The 17739-nt window shown below is 39.9% G+C and overlaps 1 protein-coding gene across 1 annotated transcript in view; it reads right to left on the bottom strand.

Moving 5' to 3' along the window:
* dcc (DCC netrin 1 receptor) overlaps positions 1–17739 on the bottom strand; it is a 400188-nt gene that overhangs the window by 204577 nt on the left and 177872 nt on the right. The window contains exons 4-5 of the mRNA XM_036580725.1: positions 9723–9873; positions 8206–8342 (exon numbers count right to left, since the gene is read on the bottom strand). Coding sequence (XP_036436618.1) covers positions 8206–8342; positions 9723–9873 — 288 coding nt within the window. The remainder of the gene's footprint in view (positions 1–8205; positions 8343–9722; positions 9874–17739) is intronic.

Here is a 17739-nt window from a genome sequence, read left to right on the forward strand (position 1 = left end):
TAAAAGAGCCAACAGCCTAACCAACTCCATCATTAATATCACGGGCTTGAATTAAAGCACTTACAGTGTGATTCACTGTAAATCACTTGAATGTTTTACACACTTTAAATGTCCATGTTTCAGTCAGAAGTTGCGTCAAACCCAGGCTGAATCCCAAACGGCTCTGTTCTTCCTAAATAGTGTTCTAGCTATGAAAGTTTAGAAATTCTAGCCTCTACAGCCAAACAGTGCATCACTTATCTAGTATGGATGTGGCTCAAATGACTGTTTCTTAACTATATTTTGCACCGTTGGGCTGCACTTGTTCATGTCGATTATTATTAATGATAACTTTAAATATTTTCTGAGAAATTGTGTATTTTATCATATTTTATGTTGGCCACCCTTTTATAAAAGCAATAAGCCACTTGAGGCCGTGCATTACAGTGATTTTATCACAGGAAGGGAGTTTTACTCTGCCTAAGAACACCCCTCCCATGATAAAATCACAGTAACATATGGCCTCTTGTTACTTAAGACATGTACCACCTTCCTTTCACTAGAATAAACAATAAACACTCTTATCCATCCTGCATTCATGCCTCCATTTGTGTCAGAAGACCACCTTTGATGATGTATGCATGATGATTTTATTAAACCTAAGGCAAAAATAAACCTTGCAAATAAAACATGAAGCAGACGAAGATGAATTGAAACAGGAGAGCTACTTATACCAAAGTCAAGAATAGCAACCACCTGGGAAAGCGGGGTAACAAACTACACACTAATGATGAGGCGGGGCTAAATGGGAGGAGACAAGAGAGGGTGGAGCCAGGAACAGGACACTGACATCTCTTTAGGTTAGGGGCTGTTATTTGTGAACAGCAATCAGGCAATGGTTAATATGTGTCTTACAAAGTGACATTAATATATGAATTAATGATGAATAACTCAAAATACTGCATTAGTTGATTAGAGATAATAGACTTCTTATCACCATCGTGATCATAAAGTGTTTCCCTGATTTTTGATGCACCAGCGGGTGGGAAAACATATTAGCCAGTAAAATCATATTCCTCCTCCCTCTCCCACCCTTCCTGATTGGGGACGTTTTCCCATGCAAGACTTTCAAGGCTTTCCAGTTGATGCTAGAATTTTCTAAGTGCTGTAGGGAGATGGACAACCACCAAAGCTGGTCCATTATATGTCCAGTATCGCTTATATCACCAGGTGCTTCTGGGGTGAAATTAGCATAATCTGTACACATACGGCACGCTTTAATACGCATTTAATAAGATTTTCATGTTTGTTTTTTGGAAAAAAAAGCAGGTCCTGTAACATATTCTCAACATCCTGCCGTCTGTGGATAATTGGATTAATTGGAATAAAAGGCCTCTGCCAGAAAACCCCCTGCAAAGCAAAACTAACGAGATTTGGAACGCTTAATTGAAAAGGAACAGGGAATTGAAAATCCCATGCACGTACCAGATTAAAAAGAGTGCCGCAGTGTTAGTCAAAGACGATCTCTCCAACCCACCCAGGTAGAACTGCGGCCAAAAGACATAGCTGAAGAGGACGGTGTAGACTAAGAGGATAACAAATATCCATCTAAATCTCTATTGAAATGGTGCATAATCGTATAATCAGCCTCTCGGTGCTCTTCTTCAGACTGAAAGTGAAATTGGGGGTACTCACTGACCAAAAGTGACACTGAGTATTACACAGTATTTAACTCGTTAATTGTTGTTGGCCTTTGCTGAGACTATTATCTCAGCTGTGCGCAACATCCTTCCTTTAGCTCATAACTCAATGTTTTATTGGGTGAGGACCATCCTGACCAATCAGAGGTGTTCTTCAGGGAATCAAGGCATTCACAAGATGAACAAACATGAACGTTTTTGCTCCTAAATAGTGCAGGCCGACGCTTAACCACACCACATCAAGGGTTCTCTAATGTGATGGACACTTTATCAGAAACCCCTCCACCCTGCTGGAGTACAGTTAGAGACTGTAGCTTATCTGTTAATGCAGTCTATGTTAGCTATCAGTGATCAATTTATGACCACAGAGTTCTTCACTCTTGGCTAGAGTTATTTGGGTGGTGGGGCCCTCTCAACCAAGCAGCGATACCAGAACAACAGTGGTTCTGATATTAGTACGCTGTACTACCACTTACTGACCACTTAATGAACTACACCTGCCTCTTAATATATCATTGGTCGTTTTCTGATCTATATAGTGGACGTGTAAGAGTGGTGGAGTTCATTAAACGGTGAGTGGGAGTAAAAAGTAGGTGTTTCTAATAAAGTGGCCAGTGAGTAAAATTGCAAGGTGGGTGTTTCTAATAAAGTGGCCAGCAAGTGAAAGTACAAGGTAGGTGTTTCTAATAAAATGACCAGTGTTTGGAAATACAAGGTAGGTGTTTCTAATAAAGTGGCCAGTGAATAAAATTAGAAGGTAGGTGTTTCTAATAAAGTGGCCAGTGAATAAAATTAGAAGGTGGGTGTTTCTAATAAAGTGGCCAGTGAGTGAAAGGACAAGGTAGGTGTTTCCGACAAAGTGGCCAGCCAGTGGAAGTACAAGGCAGGTGTTTCTAATAAAGTGGCCAGCGTAGGTGTTTCTGATAAAGTGGCCAGCGAGTAGAAGTACAAGGTGGGTGTTTCTAATAAAGTGGCCAGCGAGTGGAAGTACAAGGTAGGTGTTTCTGATAAAGTGGCCAGCGAGTGGAAGTACAAGGTGGGTGTTTCTAATAAAGTGGCCAGCAAGTGAAAGTACAAGGTGGGTGTTTCTAATAAAGTGGCCAGCAAGTGGAAGTACAAGGTGGGTGTTTCTAATAAAGTGGCCAGTGAGTGGAAGTACAAGGTAGGTGTTTCTGATAAAGTGGCCAGCGAGTGGAAGTACAAGGTGGGTGTTTCTAATAAAGTGGCCAGCAAGTGGAAGTACAAGGTGGGTGTTTCTAATAAAGTGGCCAGCAAGTGGAAGTACAAGGTGGGTGTTTCTAATAAAGTGGCCAGCAAGTGGAAGTACAAGGTGGGTGTTTCTAATAAAGTGACCAGCAAGTGGAAGTACAAGTATGTAGTACATCCTTTATATTTCCTTTAATATTTTCCATCTGGCAGAATACTTATTTTATTGCAATATTGCAATACTTATAAGAAAAAAAGCCAAAACATCCCAGTGTGACTTTTCTCCCCATTATCGTTCAGCTGTATGGGGCACTCTGATAAAATCTTTAGAACATTAAAAATGCTCCTTTCTAAAAGAAAAACAATCCTTTGTGAAAATAAAGCGCAGAATGTTCTGGGAGCATGTGGTCAGAAAGCTGGAGCACATGCAGATATAACAACAGCAATTTTTTTAAAGCAGCGTGCACCGAGCCATTTGCTGTCTTTTGATGTCACGCCGGTGACCTTTCTGAAGCTATGCGTACTCTTGTCAAAGCAGCAGCAATCCTCTCACAGCTCTAAATGGAAACACCAGCTACCTCACGCCAACTCTAATCTCTTTTCAGAACAGATGTTTCCAGCTGCTCATGCTGTTCATATTAATCTGAGTTTTTTTGGAAGACTTTATGGATTACTGAGCTGGAATGAAGGCATGGATGGATATAAAAAAAAAAAAAACAAAGTAAAATAAAGAATATTCCACTGGTTGATGATGAAACAGGTTGTCTAAAGCTAAAGCTGTTCTTATTGAATCAAATTTGACATTTCAAATGGAATAAAAGTCCAGCGTCAAGTCAATATATGTCAAACTAAAGGTCATGACCCTCTATACAGGAAACAATGTCACAATAGTAGATAAACGGTGGATATTTTGAAAAATGCGTTCTAACACAGATATATTGGCACTCGTGTCAATATAACATGGATACCCTTTAAGATCAGAGTCAAGGCGCTGACTCACTGCTGGCTTCAAACAGCAGTTGATCTTTCCAAACTCCACCTACAAATGTGTTCTATGGTAGCAACTGTTGCTATGCAGGACGACAAGCTTTACAGAATATTTACAAAAACCCATCTAAACTAATATGAGATATGGTCATTAATGGACGTTAAATGCTTTTTCCACCTGTTTTGGAGGCCCTTTAGTTGAGTTATGCATTTGTTCTTGAATAACTTTGAATATATCTGGCTGGAAATGTGCAGGATTTACAAAACCACAACAGGATTTTCTTCATGAGCAAGCACACATTTTTTTGATAACAAGAAGGGTGAAGTTGTCCCATTTTATCTTGGCACGGCTGTCTTTGTGAAGAGCTGTGAATTGTTTTCACAAGTTAGATATTTCTAATAAAGTGGCCAGTGAGTGGAAGTACAAGGTAGGTGTTTCCAATAAAGTGGCCAGCGAGTGGAAGTACAAGGCAGGTGTTTCTAATAAAGTGGCCAGTGAGTGGAAGTACAAGGCAGGTGTTTCTAATAAAGTGGCCAGCCAGTGAAAGCACAAGGTGGGTGTTTCTAATAAAGTGGCCAGTGAGTGGAAGCACCAGTAGGTGTTTCTAATAAAGTGGCCAGTGAGTGGAAGTATGAGGCAGGTGTTTCTAATAAAGTGGCCAGCCAGTGGAAGCACAAGGTAGGTGTTTCTAATAAAGTGGCCAGTGAGTGGAAGCACAAGGTAGGTGTTTCTAGTAAAGTGGCCTGTGAGTGGAAGTACAAGATGGGTGTTTCCAATAAAGTGGCCAGCGAGTGGAAGTATGAGGCAGGTGTTTCTAATAAAGTGGCCAGTGAGTGGAAGTACGAGGTAGGTGTTTCTAATAAAGTGGCCAGCGAGTGGAAGTACGAGGCAGGTGTTTCTAATAAAGTGGCCAGTGAGTGGAAGTACGAGGTAGATGTTTCTAATAAAGTGGCCAGCGAGTGGAAGCACCAGGTAGGTGTTTCTAATAAAGTGGCCAGTGAGTGGAAGTACAAGGTTGGTGTTTCTAATAAAGTGGCCAGTGAGTGGAAGTACAAGGTGGATGTTTCTAATAAAGTGGCCAATGAGTGGAACTACAATTTAGGTGTTTCTAATAAAGTGTCCAGCAAGTGGAACTATGAGGCTGGTGTTTCTAATAAAGTGGTCAGCAAGTAGAAGTTATGTGTTTCTAATAATGTGGCCAGTGAGTGTAATTATAAGTATATAGCACTCCCTTTCCATTTGCTAGAACGCTAATTAGCTTTGTTTGGTTCGTCTGAGTGAATACTTACTTTATTACAATACTTACAACACTTGTAACAATAGAAGAGCTCTTTTGGCTGCTACATAGAACCCTTTTTTCAAAAAGGTTCTGTATAGAACCATCCACAGCAACTTTGCCATCAATCTGCAGAACCTTTTCATGATGCAAAGAAACCTTTAATCATGCAGTGGGTCCTCAAGTGTTCATGATGCTTTACAGAACCATTTTCTTTACTAAAGAAGCCCTGAAGAATCATCTTTTTTAGGAATGTATAGTCTCTCTCTCCCTACCTCCTAGATAAACCGAGGCAGGTTCCAATGGAAAAACAAAGGAGCTACGTCTGATCTACCCTAACAGTTTAACCTTTCATACACATACAAAACACCTATCCTTTGATATCAATAATGCACAGTATTCACAGGTATTTTGACAGTGCAGTGAGTGGAGCACTATAATCTATAATTATATTGATGCCAGTATCCTGTAAAGCTAGCAACAGCTCCAAAGAATGCATTTGTGGACACAGCATGAATAGATCAACTGGATGAACATGAGGGATCATGATCAAATCCTCCCATCACAAGCTATGGCTATTCTAGCAGCCAGCCTGCTAAAGAAAGGCCAGGGCCATCCTTACAAGCCCCCTTACCTTTAAATACTTCCTAACATCCACCTTCTCAAAGCACTGGCCACCAGCCAACTAATGTACACAAAAAAGGCAGAGAAACAGTGTAAGGCGAGGCAATGTAGCGCGCTAATGAGAGCCGCTAAGGAGGCTGGTAGTTTCGGCACTCGCTGCCGGTGTCAATATCGCTGATGCAAAACAACCCGCGGTGAGTATTTTATCAAAGACGGCGTCGATGGCCTTTAAAAAGCCGCGGCGAGAGAATGTTTTCCTCTAGAGTAATGCTAACAAGTTCACGTCGTCAGCCTGCAGCTTCCTGGAGTCCCTCGAGGGCCGCATGGAGCTGATCTGAGATCAGCCTGCCAAGGCTGCTCGCCTCACTCAGGGCCCAGTTGGCTAGCAGTGTGAAGCTAAAGCAGTGCTTGGCTGGTCCTTAGGAGCTACAGAGCAACCTGGAATGTGTGGCGATAAAGCTGAAAGGAATAATCTGGCGAATTTATGTGGTCGATTAGCCAAGACATGCCGGCTGTCTGAAGTTTGCTTCTTTGTTTTTCACTGGAGCTATGAGGCTAAAGTAGCTAGCATGTAATAGCTGCTCAGCAACTACCCAAAATACTGCTAAAAATATTTATATATATAACATAGAAGCTGTTAAAAGTTTCTCTTGGTTTCTGTCCAGTAGTCACTATTTTTAATAGTTATTATTATTATTATTATTTTTCATTCAGGTATTTTTAACAGTGTTTTGCTGATGGGTAGATGTTACGGTGTAAGGAATTCTAATGGTTTATCAGCTGTTCTAGGACTGATTCTAGCCAGTACTGCTGTTGTATCGGTCTATGGGCCTGTCGCTACACTTCTGAATCATCATGATGAATCTCCATAGACAATCTACACCACATCCACACCTCAAACAGACTCACTCTGATCTGGAGCTTCTACCTAGCCAAACTATACCTGCACATATACACTGACATCTTGCACATCTTCTATCCATATCTTGTGATCTAGAATATCTATATATCAGTATTCTATCCTCTGTGTACCCAGCATCTCATTTATGTACCTCAGACTCACATACTGCACATATGGAAAAGTGCACAACTTATACTACTGTACAAAAACTGTATATTGGAACGGTGCAATATACAATTATATATATATATATATATATATATATATATATATATCGCTGTTGTCGGAAGAAATCCTCGCATCTCCCTAATTTGAAAATGCCTGTTTATGCCCTTTACATTGTGTGTGAATTTCAAGAAGAATGGACCTAAAGAAACGGCCCAAAATGACTTGGAAAAAAGTCTGGTTCCATTGACTTACATTAAAAGTAAAGTAGGTTTTTTCCTTCTCCTGTAAAGCTACTATTTTGGAGATACGAGATTTTCTTCTGACAACAGTGGTAGCTATGTCATTGTTTTAAGCTATGCTATGTAGCTTCCTACTATGTCATACTGTGTTAGAAGCCACACAAGCAAGTCTATTTCAGATTAACGTAAGAGCACAGTATTCCGTACAATTGCAACGTTTCCTATTTGTGTAATAAAAAGCACTTTCTTGTCATTTATCAATGATACATCTAAGACATTGTCATATATCCTTGTTTCCATGAAAACGGTTGGCAATACCATCTAAGCTGAGTTTGGACATAAAATCTGTGTAAATAGTGACCACCTCCCCCACAGTGCGACCCGAAAATGGCGGGTGGGGAAAAACAGGGATGTGAAATGTAATGTGAATGGTGTGATGAAAAATTTCACAGCAAGTTAAAATGCATTTTAGCATGTTTAAACATCATATTTAACACTTAAACGAATATTAAACAATAGATTGTCACCATGAAACACAGTATATTTAATACTGAGTTGTTAATTACCTTAGCAGACTCCTTGCAGCTGTGTGGCTTCACACCACTGACTCACTATACTAGGCTTTTTTCCATGGTAGCCTCTTTGATTGCATACAGTGTTTATATTAATTAAGTATTTAAGAACATATAATCAGTAAATGGCTATTTTTATGCAATTAGATTTTATAACACTTCACATAAAATGACTGTATGGAAAACTGCTCCTTCTGTGGAAGCTGGTATACAGAATACTGACGGCACTAACTGATGACACAGATTAAGTATTTGTCTTATTTCTTTAAAAGTATTGGCTCAAATATGACCAATCAAAATGTATTTTGGTTGCTAGGCAGAGCAATTATCACATGCTATACTGCTGAGTATTTTTGCAACAGCTACTAATACGTGAAAAGTGCTGAAGCACTGTGTGGAATACTGCACTACTTACGTTACAGCTCAGCACAGTTTGAGGTGACACCAAATGCGACTGACTACATTTGAAGAAAGTGAAAAAAATCATGTATATTTTTGCTGAATTTTTGCTTCAAGACATTCAGCAACAGAAAAGGTGACCTGGGGACTTACCTAGTATGGAGAGTTCGCAGGAAGAGGTGATGTTTTCATTTTTGTTGTACGCTACGCAGCTGTAGGTGCCGGAATCGTCGTCCGTCACGCTGCTGATCAGGAGGTTGCTGCCGCCCAGCAGCGAGTACTTTCTCGATCTGAGAAAAAGAGAGAAAGAAAGACAGAATCCTGGGTTAACAGGTGTGTCAATCAAAGGAAGACGTTTGGAATCACTTGTCGTATTAACACTTTTGGGTTGTTTTTATTCAGAATTAACTTATTTAATGTGGAACGTAATACAAAGTAGACACTAAAGGCCACAGCACACTGTCCGAACATGTGAAACCATTGTTTTTAATGAAGGTGACTTCCGGCACTCTTCAATTACCGTGAGCTCCTCTCAGTATTTTGCTATTACTGCATTAAATTAAACCCTAGAATAACAGTCATTGCTAAATTTAACATATTGAGGAGAAATTAAAACATAAAACGTGCCCTGTGCAAAAGTTATGGCATAGTATATCGCTGTTGATGGGACAAAACCTCGTATCTCCAAAATGGTAACTTTACAGGAGAAGGAAAAAACCTACTTTACTTTTAATGTAAGTCAAAGGAACCAGACGTTTTTCCAAGTCATTTTGAGTTGTTTCTTTTGGTCCATTCATCATGAAATTTACACACAATGTAAAGAGCAACAGGCATAAACTGAAAAACAGCAAAAATGGAGATACGAGGTTTTCTTCCGACAACAGCGATATTTTTTATACTTCACTTTTTCCAGCATGTTCCCTCAAATGATCAAGTCATATGTTGTATCAAATAAATAAATCAAAAATTCCCTATTTAAGTTTGCTTTCTGTAGAGGATATGTTAACTTTTTCACTTCGAAAATCAGCACAACATGTCATCTGACCAGGGCCACCCAAACTTTCCCAGCTAATGTTGAAAGTCAAGTCAGTATTTTTAGCTTGAAAACAGTGACCTGGTGAGGAGTTACATGATAATTTCTCTGAAATATGTTGATTCTATTAAATCTATGAGAGTAGAGTGTGATATAAGCTTGATGTTTGTTGACGCTGTCACTAGGTGGCGATAGCTGCGCTTGCGAAGCGAAACTATGCTGAACGACGTTGCCCAATGTGCATGTGCTGTTGGGCCTTAAAGGGTATTTTTAGGATTAAGAAGTTTTTATCAAATAAATAACATTGTAATTGTCCATTTATAGCCATTTATTGTCAAGTTATCCGCTTCAATTTTAAATAACTAGCCATTCTGGATGATCATTTCAATTTTATACGATTTCATTATCTGTAGCTCTGTTTATCATTCTGGACACATCTGTTTAACATCATGCTAACTGAAATCTGTAATACTAATATCATATTAGAAATCATTTTATAGATCTGTCTTCAAGTTTTAAATTATTAATAAAACATTGATTCCTGAATTTCAAACAGCAGCATATGTACTAAGGATGAACAGGCCGAAGGGAAAAAACTACATAATAAATATTGGATGAAGATCTCAGTGTGGTTCACCTGCTCTGGATCATCTCGTTGCCCCTCATCCAGTAGAAGGAGGGGGTGGGGTAGCCAGAGGCGGAACATTCCAGAACAGCGTCTTTGCCCTGTAGAGCCGTGACCTTCGTCGGCCTTTGGAGGAACACTAGGTTTCTCACCACTCCAGGCTCTGCACACAACAAACACACAGATTTTCAGCCTTAAACACGTCTAAACAACACTTAGCATGGAAAACTACCCTACATACAACAAAGACAGACGATAACCCATAGCAGGGTGAGGGGTGTGATTTTGGACAGATTTCTAAGTGACGCTACCAATTATTGAGGCCTTTAAGTGATCATATGCTTGACTTGATAGAGCCAGTGTGTGTCAGCTGAAAAAACAAATGACACTGATCCCAATCTGCTAATCAAAACTGTGGTTCTGATTGGCTGAGCTGCGTTCAAAGCCGTTGTAAATCCACGATATACCACTCCTATGACGCCTCACAGCAACTGAACCCTGTATCACTGCACCACGGCACGAAAAACCCTTCTGCTGTTAATGGATGAATCTTTGACTCTAATGCTGATCACACGAAGCACTGAGTGAACTGATGAAGTAAGAACCTGTTTTTGTTTAAACTGAGGGGCTGAAAACTTATTTTCTTTACTAGAACTAGGCTGGTCAGCTAGCTAACAGGCTAAAAGAGAGCAAACATGCTAAACAACTCTAACATTAATATCACAGGCCTGAATTAAAGTACTCAGGATATGATTCACTGAAAAACGGCAAAATAAAAGTCTAAAGAACGTCACCTGAATGTCTCACACGCTTCAAATGTCCGAGTTTCAGTCAGAATTAGCGTCAAACCCAGGCTGAGTCCCAAACGGCTTCATACTCCCTAGCTAAATAGTGAGCTGTGTAACATTAAGTTTAGAAATTCTAGCTTCTGCTGTCGAATAATGAAGTGCTTGTTGAGTATGAATGTGGATGAGTCCCAAATGACCATTTTAGCGATATTTTGCTCTGTTGGGCTGCAGGAGTCAGTATTTAGATTCCTACGTAGTGCACTATGTAGGGAGCAGGGAGCTGTTTGAGATTCAGCCCCAGCATGAGAAAAGTGGCGTCGTCAGGCTGGCAGACGACTCGCGGTGGTGATTTGGTGACCAAAAAGTACTTATAAACTGAAAGTGTTTGCATTAAACAGTGCTGTGTTATCATATGTTCACTGTTACACGAAAAAAAGTTTTCAATGGTTGCTTAGCACGATAATGTACTCTAAACGAGCTATGTTTCTTGGAGGAATACTTGTTTATGTCAAATATTACAAAAATAACTTAAATAATAATCTAAAACATTGTGTATTTGAATATATTTTGTGTTGGCCGCTGTTTTATAAAAGCAATAAGACACTCGAGGCTGTGGGTTACTGCGTTTTTATCTCAGGGAAGGGAGTTTAGACCCAATGATAATATCGCAGTAACCCACAGCCTCTCGTGGCTCATTGCTTTATTATTGCACAGCTCAGCACGCTTGGAGGAGAACACTAACCGCTGATTCTTTTAGAGAGCGGTGACCAGTCCAGGAAACTCATACTATGATGTTTACCATGGTACAGAGGATGAGAGGTTTATTCCAAACCCAAAATGATGTAGTATCTCTGCTGTCTGATCTGAGCTGGTCTCGGGCCCTGTGTGTCTCGGGTGTGCAGTGTGTGAGGCTGAATGGATCCTGTACTGTGTGACTAACGCTGAGGCCAGATGCTGTGAGTCGCTGCTCTCTGCTCTGAAAGTGCTGACAGTCTGAGCTGATGCTCATGAGCCGAGAGTCAGAGCGGCGCGTTAGAGTTCCAGATCACATCAGCCTGCAGAGCACACGCTCACTACCACCCCCAGAGCTGAGATCCACACCTCTCTCTGTCTCTCTCTCTCTCTCTCTGTCTCTCTCTCTCTCTCCGTCTGTCTCTCTCTCTCTCTCCGTCTGTCTGTCTGTCTCTCTCTCTCTCCGTATGTATCCCCCCCTCTCTCTCTCTCCATCTGTCTCTCTCTCTCTCTCTCCATCTGTCTCTCTCTCTCTCTCTCCATATCTCTCCTCTCTCTCTCCATCTGTCTCTCCTTCTCTCTCTCTGTCTTTCTCTCTGTTCTCATCTCTCTTTCTTTCTTTCTTTCTCCATTTCTCACTCCCATTTCTTTCTGTGAATTGTTTATTATCCCACTCTCTTTCCTCTGTTGGTCTTCCTCTCTCACTCTGTCTTTCTCTTATTTCTTATTTTTTTGTTTTATTTGTCTTTCTTTCTATTTTCTTCCTCTCTTTTTCACTGTTTTTCTTTTTCTCTTTATTTCTTATCCTTCCTTTTTTCTTCATCTCTGCCATTCCCCCCTCCTTTTTCTCTCTCTCCCTCTTTCTTTCTCTATATATATATCAGGTCCAGGGGGAGTGGTTTCACTTCACTAGCTGTAATTTAGATTTCTGCTCTGATTGTATTCTGTAGTGTATCTGAGCTGAGGACACTGATTGATCTGACACTCATCCAGTCAGACACTCAGAGCCCTGCAGCAGCACATCTGACCTCTGTCCACTCCCTCACTGTGTTTACACCATCCTTCTGGTTGATGTTTCTCTCTCTCTCTCTCTCCCTCTCACTTTCTCTGTACAATGCAGAGTTCTCTATCTGTCAGCTGTATTTCACCTGTGGTTCAGCTTTGGGTTTTTGGTGTGTTTGTGTGTTTTCAGCCATTTATAGCTGTCAGATCACAATGAGGCACAAACACAGGATGCATAGAGTTTGTCGTCAGAGGTGGACGAGTTCAGTGTGAGAAAGTAAAGCCCTGCCAGCGTTTTCTGCACTCGTTCACTTTAGTGTTGAGTGCTGGAGTAGTTCAATCTTGCAGCTGTACAGGGCACCACATAGTGTGAATACTGCTTTATCCACCTCTGTCAGCAGTGAACTGTGTCCATTAAGCCTATAAAATGTCAAAATCAATGTAAAAAAAACAGCAACAAAGTACCTTTACAATAATCTTGAGTGTATGAATCTACACACTCTCAAAAATAAAGGTATGAAAACTATATAAATACCCTCAGGGTTTATCTCAGTACCTTTAGTCAGGGAACATAACTGAACCATAATCCACTGAAATGATATGTTCTAAGCTGTACTGACTCCACACACCCCGTCTCGTCTCCAGGACTTTATTTTACTGTTCTGTTTAAAACATTCGGTTATGAAAAGGTACAAATACAAACTTTTCACCTGGAAAAACTTATTTAAGGTTCACAATCAGACCTTAAAACCACTGTTGAACCTTTGAGGGAACATTTACACTGTTTGTACCTTGATGAACGAAAAATATACCTGCACAGAACCTTTATTTCTAACAAATATAACATGCATAAATACAATATTTCTGTATGTGACTGAAGAAAGAAATCATACGAGTGATAACAAAACTAGCTTTTCTGCTCATGAGACTTAATTCGCTCTCTTTTCATGTTTCAGACTGTTAGTTAAACCTGTCAAGTTAAGGTTTGTACATTTTTAATTTAAAGCCAGTCAATTTGAGGAATTTTACAGAGCAACAAATGACAATAAAGAGTTTACTGTCCAATCAGATCGATCAGATCAGTCTGCTGCTGTAGAATCCGGTGATGTGGAAATCCAGCTGAAAAGCCTGATTGAAATATCTCAGGAAAACGCTGCAGATCTCAATGTTCTGCCAATACAAATGAAATACTGAAGAAAAATTCTTTAGATCAGCTGAATAAAACACCGGGATCCACTGATGGGCAGGGAAGTCTCCACAATTCTGTCCTGGCAGAATTTAAAACTCTTTAAATCTGCATAACTCGTGATATATTTATCATTTAAACATCAAATTTCAGTGAAACAAATTATGATTTGCCTTTGAAATGTAATCCTGCTGGTAATCACCCTGTTTTTACAATGTACCTATAATCTGATTACTGAATACAGTACAGGTTTGTTTGTTTTTTTTTTCTGTATCCTGATTACACAACACCATTACATATATTCCGTCACTACCCAACCGTGTGGGATAACAATAGATGGACCAATAGAAATAGTCCAAAATGGATTGGAATCAAATCTCATTACATTAAAGTACATTACAGTTGAGTCTGGTTTTTCCTTTTTCTTATTGTTCAGCCAGCCTGAGATGCAGTTTGCAGGTGGCAGCAAAGCTGAAATCCTCCGACGCAGAGCAGCGCTGTAATGGGGCTGTGAGTGTGTGTGGCGGAGAGGTGAGCAGCTTAATGCATTCTTGTTCACGGCGTGAAGAATCAGGGGAATCCACACAACCCCCACCAGCTGTCACAGCGTTAGATGCAGCAAAGGGACTGCAGCCGCCATCACATTCCACATCCTAATAATACTTATTCATTCCACTTTAAAAACCTGCATTCCGAGCCGCAGTCTCGAAAACGCTACTGCGGCTCTGTGTTCTCTTTGCCTGAGCTCAAGGGCTGCACGATACGGATAAAATACTCATATTACGATTCCACTGCTGCATATTGTGATTGTGATACACCTTGGAATACATTAAAACTGCATGAGTGAATCAATAATGTGACCTTTTTAAAGACTGGCCTGCTGTATTTTGATGAAAATAATTTTGTTTTGTTGGATTTGTTACGGGCGGCACGGTGGCACAGTGGGCAGCGCTGTCGCCTCACAACAAGAAGGGCCTGGGTTCGATTCCCGGCCAGGTGACCAGGGTCATTTCTGTGTGGAGTTTGCCTGTTCTCCCCGTGTCTGCGTGGGTTTCCTCCGGGAACTCCGGTTTCCTCCCACAGTCCAAAAACATGCAGTCAGGCTGATTGGACGTGCTGAATTGCCCCTAGGTGTGAGTGAGTGTGAATGTGTATGTCTGTCTGTCTGCCCTGCGATGGCCTGGCGACCTGTCCGGGGTGTGTCCTGCCTTCCGCCCAATGGCACCCCACCGCGACCCAGAAGGATAAGCGGTTTAGATGATGGATGGATGGATGGATGGATGGATGGATTTGTTACATGAGTACCTTGATTAATCTCATAGGAACACCCACTGGACACTCATCTGGAGTGGAGATTGGCCAGGATGCGTTACATAGGCCAATACTGCAATAGCAAATTAACAAATGCTATAGGGCAGCCCTGATGAACACACCTGACTCACCACACAAAAGACTTTAAATAGCCATAAAATGCAAAGCTTGCATGGAAATGTGGATGATATATAAATCTAAACTGGATTGTCATCTTTGTATGTTTACAAGCAAGTTATTTTAATAATCCATCCATCCATCATCTAAACCACTTATCCTTCTGGGTCACGGTGGGGTGCTGGAGCCTATCCCAGCTGTCATTGGGCGGAAGGCAGGATACACCCTGGACAGGTCGCCAGTCCATCGCAGGGCGTTATTTTAATAATATTATTTAATATATTTTTACAGTGCACTTGTACACAAATGTTTTAATATCAAGAAAGCTGCACTCTCACTGCTCGCTAGCAGCTTAACACAACTTTCATGCATAGAGCCAATTGTGTCCTAGCTATTCTGATAAGATCAGAGTTATTGGGGAAATATTCTATCTAATTATACAAATTAAAAGAATATCCAACTAGATTTGCCAGAAAGGTCTGCAGAAAGAGGCTACAATTCTATGCTAATGAGTTGCACTGTGTTGTTTTACCTGATTGAAACACTTCTCTTTTCACTCCTCATTGCTTACTAGCAGCTCAACACACACAGCTCAATGCACCCCATAAAAAAGAGCTTATTAAATTAACTGATTAAATTAATTACAAATATGCAAGTGAATTTCCGGTTCACCAACAGAACAGTCACTAGGGAGTCTGCAGAAATAGGCTTTCCACCCCTATCTCAAACACTGTCAATCAGCCAAGATACATTGGTGTCAGAAGTGGGCTTGTTTAGTTTTGTGCTGGAGCTGTGAGGCTAATGTGGCAAATGAGTAAGGAAGCTAACACTACAAATTATCATCGGAAAAACTGCCCAAAAACTGCCTCAGAGTTATATTACACACTTCTATATCCTAAGAATAGCTCAGCCAGTTTTCATTGAAGTCCCTGTAGTTACTGAATAATAAGCCTTAGTATGTAATAAGACTGAGTTTTTTAATAGGTTAAATCATAACACACGTGCCCGTTGTTAAGTAATCTCAAATAGACTTGCTTATTTGGTCCCTGACACATTAATAAACAGCTCAGGAGTTATTTCAGATGTGCTAGCGCAAAGAAAATAGTTGAGTACAGTTGAGCTGAGTTAAATAAGCATCAAGTCCCAGAACAGAAAATCACTCGAGTGACTCTTATCTTTACGAGCAGGAAAAGCTGAGGCCTGCTTTGTGCTCGAGCAGATAAAAATGGGCTTCACGCAAGCGGCAGATGTGAAATGTGATCTTTAAGCAGCTTCTAACTAGCAGGAGATTGATGAAATGCATCTGGCTCATGCAAACCTGCACAAATAAAGGAAGACGTGCAGTGATGGGAGACATTTGTCTCAATCACTGAGCACTGATAGAACAGTGTCAGTGTGCATATGCCTACTGCACCCAGGAGAGCAAGAGAACTCGTTAAGATGTTTCTCCACACTGTGCAGCTTTGTCTACAACTACTACTGCTTCTAATAGCGTGAGTATGAACTCTACTACTACTTCTACTACTCAATGGGGAACACTTATGGCCTTCAAAGAGGTTCTGTGAAATAAAAACAAATACTCGTCTGAAAGTTTTAGTTCATTCTTATTTAGCAGAATCATAATTTTTGTTGTATTTAAACCCAACATGTACTTCTTTCATTGTTTTGTTTGGAAATGAAAGGGTTCAACTCTCGAAATGCCCAACAGAAAACGATCCAATCAGCATTTTTTTTCTCTGTGGTATTTAGGTAGGTAAAGCCAAGTGAGCAATTTACCAATTATGCTTTGATTTACAATGGTATGATTTACTCAAGATCAATTTACTGAGAAAAAAAGTCATGCTAGTCTTGTACAATATGAGTGGTAGTCTAATCAGGTTTCAATCAGTTATTCCAAATGGAAAACAGCAGAAGCTCTACACCAGAGCTTGTTACTGCAAGAGTCGTTTTAAAGCTACAACATATAAGGAAATATATATTAATGCATATATTAGAAGCTTCAAATGTCTTTTATAAACTGTGTTTAATCTAGAATGGCCAAAAAAACTGTTCATGTGAATTCTAATTACTTTAGTGCTAAGTAATCCCATTTTGGTCTAGCTCTAATAGTCATAGTTCGCTATTGGTGCTACTACTGTTATAACCACTATTACTACTATTCATAGTGAAACTATGATAACAAATACTGTTACTTGTACTACAAGTACTATTATTACGGCTGATACTACTGTTTTTTACTACTAGTAGCCCTAGTATTATAACCTATATCACTGTTACCACTACTAGCAGCACTAGTATTATAAACAATAGTACTCTTACTACTACTAGTAGTAATGGTATTGTAACTAGTAGTACTGTTACTGCTATTAATACTGCAAGTAGTAGTACTACCATTATAACCAGTGGTACTGTTACTACTACTAGTAGTAGCATTGCCATTTTATCCCATATTAGTCACTACTACTAGTAGTACTACGACTATAAATAATATTACTGTTACTACTACTATTATAACTAATATTACTGTGACTACTACTACTACTAGTATTATAATCAATAGTGCTGTTACTACTAATGATAGTGCTACTATTATACTACTGTGACTAATACTAATAGTACTACTATTATAACCCATAGTACTCTTACCACTCCTGCTACTAGTACTAGTAATATATTTATTAGTACTGTTACTACTTATAGTACTACTACTACTATTAAAATGAATATTACTGTTACTACTGCTAATAATACCACTTTTATAACCAATAGTACTGTTACTACTATGACTAGTACAACTCATAACTACTACTACGGAACTACTACTATTACCCCAACTAATACAAATAGTACTGCTGGGACTTACATTACTTCTACTGCTACTACTGCTGACTAC

This window comes from Colossoma macropomum, unplaced genomic scaffold, assembly GCF_904425465.1.
Source record: "Colossoma macropomum unplaced genomic scaffold, Colossoma_macropomum, whole genome shotgun sequence".
NCBI classification, from domain to species: Eukaryota; Metazoa; Chordata; class Actinopteri; order Characiformes; family Serrasalmidae; genus Colossoma; species Colossoma macropomum.